Below are 16,754 nucleotides of genomic sequence, written 5' to 3'. Positions count from 1 at the left end.
TCTGTAGTTGAATCTTACCCCAAGATGCATTCTTTCATAGGGTATAGCTGTTAAAATCAAAGAAGGGTTAGTGCTTATAAACTGTGATTCTAAAAATCAATAAATTATTAGATTTGGGCACAATATTGTGAGATGTAAGAAGTCACTGCTCAACTAAATCCAAAATACAGATTCTACTGACAAGAATCTGAAATCAGTAAGAAAGTTAAAAGTAATTATTTCTGAAGGAAAATAAGTTTATCATAACAATTCTATAGCAAAAAAGATGTGCTCTGAGAAACAATGCCTTGATGCTTAGTAACATAAAACTTCTTAGTTTGTCTTCTGGCATGCAGTTTCTATTAAGTGTGTGTTGCCTGTACTACAGCACTAAGCTTTCCATATGGGCTTTAAATAAAATTCCAGTTTGTTAGTGATACACCCTGCATGAACAGATACTTCTTAAAGAGTGATGACTCCATACAGCACTTACACTGGCATAATTTTCACCAGTGAGATGAGCACAGTAGTGCTCAAAGGCCTCGGCTTTTTCTAAATACTTTTCTGTGTACTTTTTTTGCACATCTTTTCCAAAATACTATGATGAATTTGAGTACTTCAACACCATCTTGCAGATCCTCCTTGAACAGAAGAGCTCATAGGTTGTTTTTTTTTAATTATGTCACCAAATTTTAGCTGTCTCAGTTAAAAGATGCCAAGTCCATGCCCTAGGTCCAAGGGCAGCCAGCATGGAGCAACCTGTGCCCATGTTCCTGCTCTCCAAACCTTCTAAAGAGAGTGGCCACATCCAAAACTGTGCTGGAGATAGCTCCTGGTCTAGGCTGACTCCCAGGAATTGTTTGGGACAATGCTACCTGGCTCAGGTCTAAGTGTGACCACTTACAAGCTGACGATCATACTCCAGTAGAAGGAATCTTCTTGGTCATTGCTTATTTAGTACTATATGCAAAGTCTACCTTATTTCTATAACTGAAATAAAGTGGACTACAGAGCATATCTCAAGGTGTATTTAGCTTTGTTTAGGTGTATTGTCCAGAAACAAATTAACTGTATCTGAACAGAGACAAAATTAAACTGGAATAATTAAACCTCGTGTAAAAAAAAGGATATATTCCAAATGCACCTACATTTTATTGCAATCTACTGTATTTTGCACAGGGCCCATTGCATTTCTGTGAGCTTAGTACAGATTTCCCACTAACAGAAGCAAATCACATCCACAATGAACTTCCTAGAACAATAACACATACCTGTAGTTTTAAATACCTAATGTATCTCATGGGACAAGACACATTAAAGAACCACAAGCTTCTGCCAGTCCCTTTCCATAGGGATGGAACTTAGTTTTAACATTCTGCTGGCATCTAGTCTGTTTTCAAGGTATTCTATTCTAGGGAAGTTATTTTCCCTCCACTGTTTATTCAAACTTCCAATATACTATGAAAGCATTATGGTAGCTATTGCAACTGAATTATTGCATGTAACATCTGAGTGTTGGAAATACATCCCTAAACTAGCAGTCAGAGTGACAGATGAATGGTGTTTCTTTTAATCCTAGAGAAACAAAAGTGAAACAGCGCATGCACAGCATGATGCCCTATGCATTCCTTTGTATGCCAGTTCAGACATCTGATGGGAAGGATATTTCTTTGTAGGGGTGGTATTTGAACTACAAAATAAATGATAAAATATTGATATTTATAGTATGAAAAGTCAGCTTTGCAATGACATTGACTGAGGTTTTAAGATAGCTATATTTGATTTTAATAACAAGACAGTTCCATCTATAACTGTTCTTACTCTAAGGAGCAGTGTTTCACTGGTATTTTACTGCTGTCTTAGGAAGGCAAACTACTAACTGTTATGAAGCGAGGCATACGTGCTATTTCAGGTTTTATTTTGTTTTGATTTTGCCAATAGAGGCAGCTGGTTTGCCACTATTTATTGCTATTATTGAAGTTTTTATAATAAGTCATCTAATCACAACGTATCAATATCATAATCATGTATCATGACAAAGCAATGTGAATTTTGTCCTTAATGTCTGCCCTGTATTTTAACAGTATTCCACTTTCCTTTGCACATGGCTATTATTACTGTTTTAGAGATAGTCCCTTTGCTTCAAATTAAAACCACAGGATACATCAATAAGTTTTATATTTAATCCTACAAGAATGTAATTTCTTTTTAATATGAAATCCATTAGTGCGTGTTTTTCACTCCAAAGTGTAGAATTGTTTGTTCTCCTTTAGTAATGTTTGAAAGTGGCTTGGAGCTTTGCTTACTACTCCATGATACAAATGCAGAATAGACCTCACAGAACAGCAAGCAATCTCATGAATTCTTAGCTCTAATTTTGTAAAATGTTTTAAAAGAATGGAGTATAAACAATATTTGCTTTTTGTATCATAACTGAAACCATACTCTAAACAATCATATCCTGTTTAGCCCATAATGACATCAGAAATATATGTTTATCATCTGCTCTGGACAACTTAGCATGATTTTGGCCCAAGGCAAAGTGGAACTGAAATCATTTACAGTTGTCCAAATCAAGATAACCACACATTTCTGACGTAATTGATACCTAAAAGGAACACTGCCTTTAGATCGCAATTCATGATTTAAGCATACTAATTCCTTTAAGAATGCTGTTAAAGTGTCTATTGGATATCCTCCATAATTTAGCATGGATTAGACAATGTACTGCACAAAGAAAATGTGATACAAGAGGTTAGCCCATCCACTAACAACTCTTCCTTTAGGAATGTAGCACAATTCCTACTATCTTTGATTCCTTTCCACCCACCTAAAAGTGACAACAAAATCCCAAAGAAGATAAAGCCAAAAATATTTTAAACATTTTGAATAGGATTTCTCAAGCAATCTTTCATGTTTTGTCATTAGTTTGAAAAACTAGTAAGAAAGAAAGTACATAGTACTGACTTCATACATCTATAGAATTAACGGATCTACTCTAAAATAAGTAGATCTTGAGAGTTTTTTTAACATGGAAACAGATCAAGAGTTCACGAAATGTAATGAAGTAGAGCAATAGAGAGAGTTACTTTATATATATATAAGGTATATATACACGCTTCATTAATTATAGTCTAGTGAGAAAAGACAAAACATAGTCAGCTCAAAGATAAATATTTGATTACAGGAACACATTCCTTGACAGACATAGAGTCAGATCTGTCCTTGTCTAAGACAGGGAACATCATACTTCTAGCAAGTTGCGTAGTATTTATTTCAGACCCTAAAAAAATTGTACTGGAATGACAAAAGAGAATGTCCCAAAATGCTGTTGAAACAATTTTTAAATTAGTCCAATAATGAAAAAGAAAAAACTGATTGTAAAAGATGTGTGTGAAATGTTTATAAATAGAATCTGCTTTCTACAGGAAGGAAATACAAATACATGGCAGACAGAAAGATCCATAACTATCTTTTAGTAATCTTCCTTCTCAGCATGTGTGCCTAGATATCAGGTAACATTTGAGGGAATCGGAAAAATATGGAAATAGGATTCCTTTAGACCATCTGGGCAAAAGGAAAAGCATGTAACAATGTTATAATGTGCAGCATGAAAAAGGAATCAAACCAACATGGAGTATGAAATATTTCACAGTTATCTCTGCTGGAGCTGGGTATCAGTAAAAGAAAAGAATTACCTCCATCCGCTCTTGCTTGACATCATCAATCTCGTCATCCTCAAACATGGCTAAGAGCTCTCCAGTCTGGTCAATGGAGTTGAGGAAGTCTTGAGCAAGCTTCTGTCTTTTGTTGGTGTTACTGCTGTTGAATTTGTCTGAACAAAGTTAAGCAAAGAACAACAGACTTAAGTTATTTGGCTTCTCCAAACATCAATTGATGTCCCCAGGAAGGACATGTTTTAGAATCAGATGCACTATGCAGAAAAGACCTGTTCTTACTGTTTTCCTCATACAAGTTGTGCTACTTGAGCAAGGTAATGTCACTACTATGCTGCCATAGCACTGTAGTAAAAAATCACCTTTGGTCTTTTCTAGTATAACCTAGTGTTTTTTGTAATCTAGAGATACCTAGTCTACTGCTCATATATCATTATTTCTCACAGTGGATAGAGGTGTAGAATAAACCACCCTTCTCTGGTTGCACAAACCCCTCACTTTTAGAATAGAATACATAGAGGAAAAGTTCTTTCCTGAAAGCATGCAGAACATCCTCACTACCTACATCCTAAAGCAAAGCATAACACAAACATTAAGATGCAGCTCCACAGAAGATGGACTAATGCTCTTCAGTAAAGCCTAGAGAATCCTGGAAAGGTGATCTCTGTTACTCTAAACAGAATAGCAGCTAGAAAGACATTAGATTTACACAACAAAATTAATGGCTTCAGCTACCAAAGCCTGCTAGAAAAGGCAAACTTTAATTCCCAGGTGAACTGTGTTTAGGAAGCATTTAATGAGCATTTTAATGGCTTTCGAAAATTGTTTATTTGTTTTAAATAGAGAGAGTGATTTAAGTATTATAAAAAAACAAAGCTGTCAGGCAGGAAGCTCTACTGACAGATTGCTTACATGAAACAATATACTCCCATGTGTGGTGAAAATAAAATGCCACCAGCAAATTAAATCTCCAATGAGTTGACAAAAACTTATCCACAGATTGATTAAGTCAAAGCAAGAAGTACAATGTTTATCTTACATCAACGTGGATGCTCAGAGAAACCAAACACAAGGAATTCATTGTAAGGGGCAAAAAAAAAAAAAGCCAACAAAAAATCTCTGAGAAAGGAAGTAAGTTAAATACAAAAAGTGATGTATGGACATGGCAAGGTTTAGATTTGCTATGATAAGTTTTAACTTAACATTTAACAAAGGAAATGCTAATTATTCTATCAATATAAATCAACAAAACTTTACACCAGCAAATTATATGGCATAAATTAATATATTTTTAATTCAAAGAACTTTTCCTTTAAATGCATTGGTTACAAAATCTCTGATTTGCGGATGGAATGGGGAAACAAAAGTGTTTCCCATTCTTTAAATTACAGGTTAGAAGCATAAAACATTAAACCAGACTGAAAACAAAGCCAGGTTATATATTAGTATTCAGTGACTTCAGATTATGGGATTTAAAAAAAACCAAACATGTCAAAACCTTTCAACAATAATTTAACAAATGTCATTTCAATTGCATGAGGTAGCTGCCGCATTTAAATTACACATGCTGAAGTCAATTAGCCCTTTAATTAGCACCGGTTTCTCACCTCAACAGAGTTCTGACATTAAGCAATCTTACTTATCATTTGGATCATAGATACAAATACTTATACAGTGTTTCAAATGAAAAAGCAGACAATATTTTTCTGTCTTTAACTATTAAACAAGACATTCATACTTTGTATTGAGCTGTTCAGTGCATTTATAAAATATTAAGCCTCCCCCAAATTAAGTAATTTCTTTTTTCTACCTTCAAGGAGGTCATCTTCTTCTATTCCTTTGACAATTTTAGATTTATAGTCTCGAAAAAACATGTATTTAAGTAGCCTTCTAAGCTTCTTCTAAGAGGAAAAAAAAAATTAATTAGTGTTTTATAGGGTTTTTTTCTTTATATTAACTTTGTAACACAAACATACAAATGTGTAATACATTACTCAGGAAATATGTTTTTAAAAATATTCATAATTTTTGATTCTGCAGAAAATCCGTATCTAGAAAGTACATCAAGGTCAGAAGCAATTTTACATTAAATATTATTTATTCTAGCTCCTTTAACTTTGCTTGCCAACTGTGAGACAGACTTTCAGAAAGCAGAAATTGAGAAATCAGACTTTCTTAGGGCACTCCAAATTCTTTGCTTAGTTTGGGAATTCAAGCCTACAAATGCATATTTCCATGACCTTTGACATCCATATTAACTGCTGTTTTGAGTATAGCTTTAGGGATTATATCAGACAAAAAACCTGCAATTGGTTTTCATGTTCTAGTGGTTTTTAATTTTTATATGGATTTGGTTATTAAGTTTCACCTATCAAATGAGGAAAGAAAAATAAAGTGGATAAAAAAGGGTGAGGGAAAAGGGGGAACTAATGAAAAGAAGAGAAAAGAATAAATAATGTTCATAAAAATAGTTGATAATAATGTTTTAATAAGTTTGAAATTTGAAGGAAAAAAATTAATTTCAGCTTTGTATGGAAATTGCTTGCTTAAAAAAAAAAATAAAAAAATTGACCTGCTCCACTTGCTATCCAGAGAAAGCAAGATCATCCCAAAATTTGGAAAATTTAGTGAGATAAGGTGCAGGAAAAATATTATAAAGGCAGATCAAGACAGGATTTACTGACAGCCTAGATGACAAAAATGTAATGGTCCCACTATCAAATGTCACACCTACACCCTGCACAATGCGGGGAAATTAGAATGATTGATCTTTAACAAAAGGCATATAAAGGATAAGGAAGAATATTTATACTTCCATTAAGAAACTGTTTTGAGCTCTAAGGTATATTACCCACCCCAAAGCTTAATAATTGCAGTTTTGATAATTGCAGCTACAGGAGAAAATGATAATTAACTACTATGTTATACGATTATTTCACTGTGAAAATACAATACAATTACAGGGAAGCTATACTTTTAAATAAAGCTAATCATGATGACAGACTCTTTTTACACAGGGTAAGCAAGCATGTCAAAACACTATAAGCAGCCCACTATGCAACATAAGAAATGTCTGTCTTATTACTATACCTTATCTTTGCGCATTAAGAACAGGAGATCTTCAGCAGAGATGACTCTCGCTCCTCTCAACTGAGAAACTTCAGCTGCTTGCTGCAACTAAAATAAATTAATAAATTAAGATGGCTGTTTCTGTGTTAAAAAATTTATTCACTAGGGTTTCTTTTAAATAAGTTCAGATAATATTTTACATGGTCTTGCATAGCAAAATACAAGATATGCACTAAAACACAAGCTGGGACTCTCAAAGGTGTCACTCACTTGGCTCTTGTTAGCCAAGAAGTGAAAATCAATTTTATGAAAAGCCTGAAAGACTTTTGACAAATGTTAAGCAGAAGCTTTTGTGTTTATATTTAAAATGATTGCTTTTTAAAAAAACCCACTACATCCCTATTTTCTTTCCTTCCACCACATCAGCTCAGAAAATGAACACATAATTCTCTCAGGCAATGTAAAAATGCCAAATTCTTGCTATGGCACTTTATCTGCAACTGCGGAATGGTGGCTGATCCCTCTCATGATTTTTTAGAATAACAAATATTAATTTTAAACAGCTTACCTAAGTATTTTTTGAAAGAAACTCTACCCCTACTTGACTTATCATTAGTACAAACCAGGCTTACATGAGGAACTTTTTTAGGCATACTTCTTATTTCATTTGAGAGAAAGAAAATAAATTGATAGGCAACACTGACTGTTAATAAAGTAATTGGAAAACATGGATTGAGCTGACCAGATCTGAAAGAGACAAAGATGGGATTGAGTAAAGAATGCCACAAAAATTGGTAAGAGGTGGCCAAAGGAGTGCGAAGCAAAGAACTGTCCTCACCTCCATTGTGACAGTGCCTCTAAAGGCCCCAAACTCCTCAAATTGTGCTGTAAAGAACAAAAATCTCTTTGTAAGGGATTAAGGACATCAGCCTTAGATTCACTTTCAGCAGTTTCAGGAAATTGGGCTAGATTATACACAAATAGATCATATCAAAACCAGTATAAGATTACAAAACAAACTTGTGCAAGATGATGTTTATCAAACTACTGTACTAAGGAGGTCCAACCCAAATGTATGAGAGAAGTCTACAGGATTTGCTCCTTTCACCTCTCTAGCCTTTGGTTCTGGCATAAAATGATGCTATAGAGTAGGCAGGATAGCAAGGTTGCTTCACAGCATGGAATATATATTATCCTCTAAATTCAAAACCACTGTCCAAAAGGCAGGTTTTAATCATAGTTTCTTTGTTCTTATCCTCGTTAACCATCTGATGGATGAACTGACAGTGAGCACAGTACAAAAGTTAAGAAAAGGAGAGACACTTTACACACCTGTAACATGATCAATAAACTGCAATTTTATTTATTTTCAAATATCTCTATATTCTTCTTTCAGAAATGCATCAATGCACCTGAAAATAATTTAAAGAAATCCTATCCTTCATGCTCACACTAGCAATGGTTTCACTCAATATCACTGGCTGAATAAGTATATTATTAATCTGAGCTCCCATGCTGCTATGACTTGAAATAGGCCTATTCAGAAGTTAAAAAGATCAACAAAAACAGTAGCTGTTTCTAATATCCAAAGGAGTAGAGGCGGGTGGGGAAGATTTTCATTTTGGCAAGTGTTCAGTGGGCAAAAGATTCAGTCCATAAATCATAATGCTGGACTGCATTAATTTTTTGCACACTAATCACATGCATACAAAATGTTAACTGTATCTATCTTGTACGCACAACACAAAACATACTGCGTGAAGAGTTTCAGATTTTCCCCTTGAAACCCTCTCTTGGCCCTTGCAGTCACAGAGACCAGAGAGATTTCAGGAATTCAGAAGTCACAGTAACATAAACTTACTTGAAAAATGTAAGAATGTGAAAAACGATAGTTCTATTTTTTGGGATAAGCAAAACTGTTTCTTCTTCTGATTAGTTTGAGGGCATGCAAGCTACTTCTATTTCTACCATAAAATACAAAGAGCTAGATAAAAATAAATTCATCAAGAATGAGCCAATATTCATCTCTGGTGTAAATCTATTGCAGTTAATGGGTTTATTCCAAGGCCAACTTTGCCCCCACTAAGCCTAAAAATGCTAGAAAACCTGACCTTAGCATGGTGATAACACAACACAGCTTTTCCAAATATCATATAAAACAATGGCAGAAATATCCAACGTGAAAGCATGCTCTAGTTCCCTAACACCATAACTATAATCCTTAAGGTCCCTTCCAAGCCAACCTAACCCAACCCAATCCATTCTATGATTCTTACCGTAAAATTCAGTGTGCTGGTTTTGGCTGGGATAGAGTTAATTTTCTTCATAGTAGCTGGTATGGGACTATGTTTTAGATTTCTGCTGGAAACAGGGATGTTTTAGCTATTGCTGAGCAGTGCTTACACAGGATCAAGGCCTTTTCTGCTCCTTACGCCACCCCACTAGTGAGTAGGCTGGGGGTGCCCAAGGAGCTGGGAGGGCACACAGCTGGGACAGCTGACCCCAACTGACCCAAGGGATATTCCATAACATATGGCATCATGCTCAGCATATAAAGCTGGGGGAAGAAGAAGGAAGTGGGGGATATTCAGAGTGATTGCATTTGTCTTCCCATTCTCTCCCCCATCCCACTGGGGAAGAGTGAGCGAGCGTCTGTGTGGGGCTCAGTTGCGGCGTTAAACCACGACATTCAGACATGTTCATTTCTGCGTGCAGCTGAAACACCTTATTTCTCAAATGATTGATAAACACGTGACAATGTCATTCAAAGCATAGATTGTGTGCAAGCTGCTTACAGGAATCTCCCAATGAAGGAAGGGAGAGTAAGGAGAGGAGGCCAAATTCACATCTCATTTGTATCTAAGTAAATCCTGAATAACACTGTTTACTTTAATGGAGTTATTCTGGGCTAAACACAAGATCAAAATCTGGAATAACATTCTCAGCTTCTACCAAAACAATGAAAACTTTATTCTCGTATTGCCTCGACTTCTGCATCTACCTTATTTTAAGGCATGAACACACAGCATTTAATTTCTTTGGCTTAAAGAAAGCAAAATACAAAAATAATTACTTCCTGTACAGTTATAAAATATGGATTATTTATCCAAACAGACCATAATGAGTTCTGCATTGGTACACATATTTACCTGGGAAACCAGGATATGCTCAGGTAAATATGTATCTAAGCAATTAAAAAAAAATTACATACCACACAACTGAGGTTGGGGGGAAGATGTATTTATAGTTTTAACACACACATAACTGACTCATTCAAACCACAACATGAGTGCTTTGCTATAATTAGTATTATAACAAACTGTCTTATTCCACCGTCCCAGAGTTGCCATTAATATGCAATAAGCCCCGATTCCTTAATTTCCGGAGCTAAAGGCCTTGTTGAGTCATTACCAGGGCCGTGTTACATGATGAAGGGGGATTTCAGGAAGCCATACCAAAGAAACAATTCATCTCTGAGCAGCCAGGCATTTATCATTCCAGAAAAGCAATTTTCTGCTACGCAACCTTGAAGACGGGAGGTCTTTCACCATTCACTGCAGTGGAAGCATGGCGAAGTTTTACTTTGTGAGCAGCAGGTCTACTTCCCGCAACTCCAGATGACAGGCATGATATAAATACTGCAATAACTTTTCACACATGAGGTTCCTCTATGGCAACAGTGGAGATATGGCAAGAATTTCCTAACATCTCCCTTCTCCAAGTCTCTGTAATATTCAGTGCCAGCCACAGAATTTGGGGCAGCACCAGTTCCAGCATACTCACTATCTTTTGCTAAATTTTAATTATAAAAATTATTTAGTCCACATTACAAAATATTTTGTTTGAGGCTATCTTGAAGAATGGAAAAAAATCCAATTTACTTAGCTTTTTAAAGAAAAAAGGGCTAAATTTCCTAATACCAGCAAACAATATTTGAGATCTTGGAGTCTGAATATATTTTTTATTACAGCCAAATTATGAAACTCTAAAAGTGAAATTTAAATAACGGAAGTGTTGAAATGACTTTAACTATAGGAGCGCAAAGAGCTCTGTTAATAATTAGGAGTTTATGAAAAATAAGTGTATTTTACAATTTTTCACATTACAAAGAATGTAGTATATACAGTAACTATATTTTAAAGTCTAAGAAGAAATGGCTGGGGAATAATATTTTAAAATGTAATCACTGGTTTAATGACTTTATGAAGTTAACTTTCTTGGCAGGATGAACTGAAGTATGTTAAAAGTCACCTTACGGCTATTTTCTTTTTGCAACTTCTGCAAATTATAGATTCGTTGAAAGGAGTATTCATTCTCCTATGACAGCACACAGTTACTTCAGTGGTACTGTCTGCCTTTTTTTATTCATAATTATTTTTACTTCCACTACCTCCAAAGTCAACAATCACCGATACTACTTCTACAAAACTGTCTTGACGGACAAACAGACAAAAAGCTGGAAAACAAACATACCATGTTGTGACATAATCCTTCCAGTTAAACTGCAGAATGGAGTCAAAATGGTAATGTTTGCATGCCTTGAAACTGCTGGGAGCCAAGAATAATGCTTCAGGAGCTATGATTTTGTTTTCATTATAGAAGAAAATTAGATCATAGTTCACCTGGCCACTTTTTTTTTCTGAGGCAGGAAGTTGTTTTGTTATTAAATATGTATTAAAATGTTCTATTTATTCATATTTTCTAGATCAAAAATATGCAACTAACAAAGAATATTCTGAATTTAAATATAGCACTGTAAATGTATTCTAAACAGTGCATTCTCATACTTTTTTGAAGTAAGTTGAATAAAAGAGTTGAATACAGGTTTTCACTTCCACGTAATATCTCACATGCTACTAATGCTGGCAACTGAACTTCTAATTCTAACACAAACAGGAAAAATACAGAATTTGCTTCAAAAAGTCAGCATAGGGATGTGCTTTATCCAGTTAGCACCTCTCAAGAATGTAATTACATTACAGAGTCCACTGGAGCACATTACAATGGGTAATGATTTATGATCTCCACACAAGGGTTAAATAGCATGACTATACCGTCACAAGCTGTCTAAAACATAAAACTTTAATCTGCAGATCAAAAGACAATCAATTTTCTTATTAGGTGTCTGGTTTCAGATATAAGTATTTTTCACTTACATGACCATTTAATGTAATACCAGGATTAGGTGTGACCTTGAAACAATAAAGCTCTGCATCACATTTTGAGGCTTTAGAGAATTGCAGAATCATAGAATCATTTAGGTTGGAAAAAAACATTAAGATCAAGTCCAGCCATGAACCTAGCATTGCCAAGTCCACTACTAAACCATGTCCTTATGTGCCACATCTACACATCTTAAATACCTACACCTCACTACAACCTCCTTTCAGGTATCTTAGAGAGCAATAAGGAGCATTTTCTTGCTTGACATACAGTGAATTTCAGTCCATAGAGATCATGAGAATAAGAAAACATCAGCTCATACGCCATAGTCCACAGCACTTACTGAGAACTTGTTTTCAAGTACAAAATTTGTTATGTTTGTTTCTAAAACAAAAAAAATAATAAAAATGTATTGTCTCTGAGGCAAGGTCAACTGCTTCATCTTGCCTTCTAACAGATGGCAATGGCTTTTCGGTTTCCGCAGTTCAGCCAGCCTAAAGAGCTGGATCTGGATACAGACAGTCTGCAGCCAGTTACTAGTAGCTGGAGAAAAATTATCCCCAAAGCATCTCCAGCAATAAGCAGGTTGCACAAGGACACCTTCCCTTCGAAAGCATAAAGAGTACATCTATAGGCTCATTAGGTTTCGACCTCTGAAGTGACAAGCAGTTAATATACATTTAAGAAGTCAGACTGTTCTAACAAACACGGGAGAAAACAGCCCCTTCCTTATCTGCCTTCAGACTGAAATTGTGTGAAAGCCAGTCCAACAAACAGCCCTACATCTTAGCCTAGCCTGCAGGTTTTTAACCATACCACTGCTATCAAAGACCCCAAAGATTAGTATAATGAATTGAGGATACTACTATTCCCATTTGTTTAAATTGAACATTTAATATAATTTTGGACATCATCATCTCACTTCCTTCTACCGACAACTCACATACTTCTTTTGATTACAGAAAACATTGGAGGGGGCTTGGGGTTTTGTTTTTTGTTTTTTTAGCAACACAATCAGTACAATCAGAGTAGAAAAAATGCAACACTTATAGGGAATGAAAATAGCAAAAGCAGAAAACACGCACTTTGCTTGAGCTGATGTTCATGTTACAAACAAGATTATTCTAAAAATGCAAAAGAAAAAAAAAGTCAGAAAAATGTAAAAAGCCCTTAGAAAACCACATGGACTCAGCCTGTGTAATGGAATGGGCTAAGAGGAAAATGCATCATGTTTCTGGAGCTTCCCTATGTTGTACCCACAATTTGACCCTGCTGGAAAACCCTGCAGTTGGAAGAAGAAGGCTTTTTACTGACCAATGTAATAAAAATTGAACATTACTAAACAATTCTAAGTTAAAACTCATACCATTTCTTTTCAAGGAAACATAAATACAACTGCAGAGGAGGCTAGACTATATTTAGTCACTCAGGGCATCTCCAGACTGTACTCCACATTGCATCTCAGAGCAGCAGATTCCCAAATCACAGTCATACATGGGGCTATTCTGCCATGAATGTGGACGCCTATCAGATTTATATCCATCTGATCCTCAAGTTTATCAAGCTTCCATTGGAAATGAAGCTCTGTGATGTCAGCCACCCCACAGTTCAGTATTATCAACAAAGTTGTTGAGCATACTCTGTGTCCCCCATCCAGGTTGCTGATGAAGACATATGGGCCTCCTTAGTTCACTCTTTACCAATACCTAAGAGGCTCAAGTGTTGCTGCATAGAAGAAGGAAAGAATAAAAAAGAGGTGAAGACTTTTTCTCATGTGTGGAATAATTCAATTTTCACAATGGATTCTGCATGTTTGTTCAGCTTGTTGGGTATGGTGTAGTAACTCCTGCAGTTCAGTAGGCAGTAGAGGCAGCAATCCCACCACAAAACGGGATTAAGGAAAGCTGAATCCTTGTGCTCTATGTTTTTATTTTTTGAAGGCATAATCTTAGCTGAGCCTCACATTTGTTGATATTCTGAACCATTCTTATTTAAAATATAAACAGGCAAAATTATTAGAAAATGATAACATTTTTTAAGACCAATAGCCTAGGCTCTGCTACTGAAAATGAAGATTTGTATCTATTGGAGACAGTATGATTTTTTTTTTAAATATATTCCATAGATTAAATAAAGAAAATAAATTTCCAAGTAAATAGTGAAATTAATACTGCAATTTCACAAAAGATGTGTTTTAAATCACAGTATTTTTTAAAAAAAATCTTCTTTATAAATAATTTAAGCTCAACTTCTTAAATTAAGAGTGCGTTGTTGCACTTTCTGTCACACAGGGAAAAGAATTTAATGCATTTATGAACAATAACTACATTTCAACTTAGCTTCAGGCATGAATTTTTCATATTTTTTCATTCTTTTAATTCTAATTAAAAAATAATCTTTTTTGGCCAACATTTTATACCTTTAATTCTTCTACTTTCCATGAAACAAAAGAAACCCTATTGCACATATGACATTTGCAGCAGGCAATACTGACCAAACAAAATTAAATTATACCAACAACATTAAAACCATAAAGTGTCTAAGTGCAGAAAAGTATTCGGACTCCCTGAATTCAGTTTTAATATGTTCAAATTATTCAGTGAGTATGTAAACTTTAATTCAAGACTTGATGTTACACTGGAGATGGCCCTGCTGATGCTCTCCACTACTGCAGGTGATGATAACACCAGGCAAGAAAGAAAACTTGGAAACTTCTACTGTAGTTATTACTGTTACAAGGGAGAAAAAAAGAAGCCTGAAAAAAGTATCATCCAAAGGGAAACGATGGAATAGTGTTCTCTAGAATGAGTAAGAGACTGTGAAAACAGCTTTGTGAAGTGTAAACTGTGTAGATATGAAAGATTCATTAGCCAATATGAAACTGAAAAATTCTCTTGGCCAAAAGCACTCTGACCTTTGCACTTCTGAGAAAGATAAGCATAGAGGTCTTCTGTTAACTGTCCATGTTCTAGGATTGACAAGATATTCTAGATGCCTGGAGAACAGAAGAGAAGGCTGTGTGGAGACCTCATAGCAGCCTTCCAATATCTGAAGGGGACCTACAAGGATGCCAGAGAGGGACTCTTCATCAGGGGCTGTAGTGATAGAACAAGAGGTAATGGGTTTAAACTTAAACAGGGGAAGTTCAGGTTAGATATAAGGAAGAAGTTCTTTACTGTGAGGGTGGTGAGGCACTGGAACAGGTTGTCAAAAGAAGTGGTGAATGCTTCATCCCTGGCAGTGTTCAAGGTCAGGTTGGACGGAGTCTTGGGTGACATGGCCTAGAGTGAGGTGTCCCTGCCCATGGCAGGCGGGTTGGAACAAGAAGATCTTAAGGTCCTTTCCAACCCAAACCATTTTATGATTCAATGATTCTATGCTGAGGTAAATGGTGCCATCTCACTGTAAATCACAGGCAGCAAATATCTCTGCATTTAAATTAAATAAATGCTAATGTTTGGAAGAAATTATCATAGAATAGTTTGTGTTGGAAGAGACCTTCAAAGGTCATCTAGTCCAAATTATAATAAAACTACATTTGCACTTTTTAACTTTCACAACTAGCTGTTTCATTTTTAAACAGCTATTTAAAATAGCTATTGTGAGTCAGGAATCTCAAATATAACTATTAATTCCACTTAAGTTTCATCTCTGAATGACTTTTTGGTACAAAACATTACTTTGAAAAAATAAGAATCTGCAATCTTATCAGGAATAATCGCATTCATCTTTCTTTTAGTAAAACAAAAAAGCAATTCAAATTTACCCTTCTCGAGAATTGAAAGTAATATTATTTTCAAATATTCAGTCTATTAACTCAGATTTATTTCCTCTCCATCAATTATTTCTATTTATTTTCTTTCTCCAATACTACCATGGCATGCAAACCAGAAGAGGTTTATGTTATACCACAACTTCCTGTCCTTTGGTTTCAAATCCCAAAAGAAACCACCATTCAGGATTATTGTTATGCAGTTTCCAATGCTGCAAGCAGAAAAAAAAACCCTGTTCTCTGTTGATTGAGAGACTATTTAATATAAACAGGTTTCTTTCTCCAGTTGTTGTAAAGTAACATTTGTTTAAATCATGCATCCTTACATTGCTCACAGAGGAAAATAATCATGCCTTCTATTAGTTTCACCAGAACACTAAATAAATACTCTTCCTTTCCATATGACAGCAAATTGGAATCAGACTTCACTGTTTGTCATAGGGAAAAGAAGACATATATTTACCTATTCCAAGCACAGAGATAAAGCGCTTTTAGAGCAAGCCTCAGGCTAATGAAAGAACTGCAGAGCAAGTATTACTATGAAGAGCAGGCACCATCAGTGCACTGAACATAGAGAAGACAGGACCTTGATCTTCTGGGTGAACTGATCCCAAAGTCATAAACAAATTGTCTTCAAACACCTCCAAATGAAGGACAAAACTATCTTCCACCAAGTACATAAGCAAGACATTGCTTTGAAAATTTAGACTAGGAAACAGGAGGAGAAAAATTTAGATTGGGTTCAATCTAAAATACAAAATAGCAACATTTTCCATTAGAAATCTCTACAATGATTCACAGCCCTGAAGAGGTGTGCCATTATGTTCATACCTGCAAATACTATGCTACTGGTGGAAGACTTTGTAAGTTTAAAGATCTTACCTGAAACAATTCACATCAGTCTTTGTCCTTTTTATTCTCATCTGCTCAAATGCATGTGTTGACCAAGTTGACTGGGAACTTCCCAGTTTGCATGATGACTAAAATTAAATGCTACAGGATTACTCAGATTAAACAGTGAGGCACATAATACATAAAAATGACTACTGGTTTAAATGGTTTTGGATGGCAGACAGGCTATACAGGTGTCTCGA

At 35.3% G+C, this 16,754-nt stretch overlaps 1 protein-coding gene across 5 annotated transcripts in view; it reads right to left on the bottom strand.

The window, feature by feature from the left end:
• SUPT3H (SPT3 homolog, SAGA and STAGA complex component) overlaps positions 1 to 16,754 on the bottom strand; it is a 271,275-nt gene that overhangs the window by 79,094 nt on the left and 175,427 nt on the right. For all 5 annotated transcript variants that reach the window (XM_030489154.1, XM_030489152.1, XM_030489153.1 and 2 more), the window contains exons 4-6: positions 6,747 to 6,833; positions 5,467 to 5,557; positions 3,678 to 3,814 (exon numbers count right to left, since the gene is read on the bottom strand). In XM_030489154.1, the coding sequence (XP_030345014.1) occupies positions 3,678 to 3,814; positions 5,467 to 5,557; positions 6,747 to 6,833 (315 nt within the window). The remainder of the gene's footprint in view (positions 1 to 3,677; positions 3,815 to 5,466; positions 5,558 to 6,746; positions 6,834 to 16,754) is intronic.

The sequence above is a fragment of the Strigops habroptila genome, chromosome 6 (genome assembly GCF_004027225.2).
Source record: "Strigops habroptila isolate Jane chromosome 6, bStrHab1.2.pri, whole genome shotgun sequence".
Classification (NCBI taxonomy): domain Eukaryota; kingdom Metazoa; phylum Chordata; class Aves; order Psittaciformes; family Psittacidae; genus Strigops; species Strigops habroptila.
This window is presented reverse-complemented; position numbering and strand designations above follow the sequence as displayed.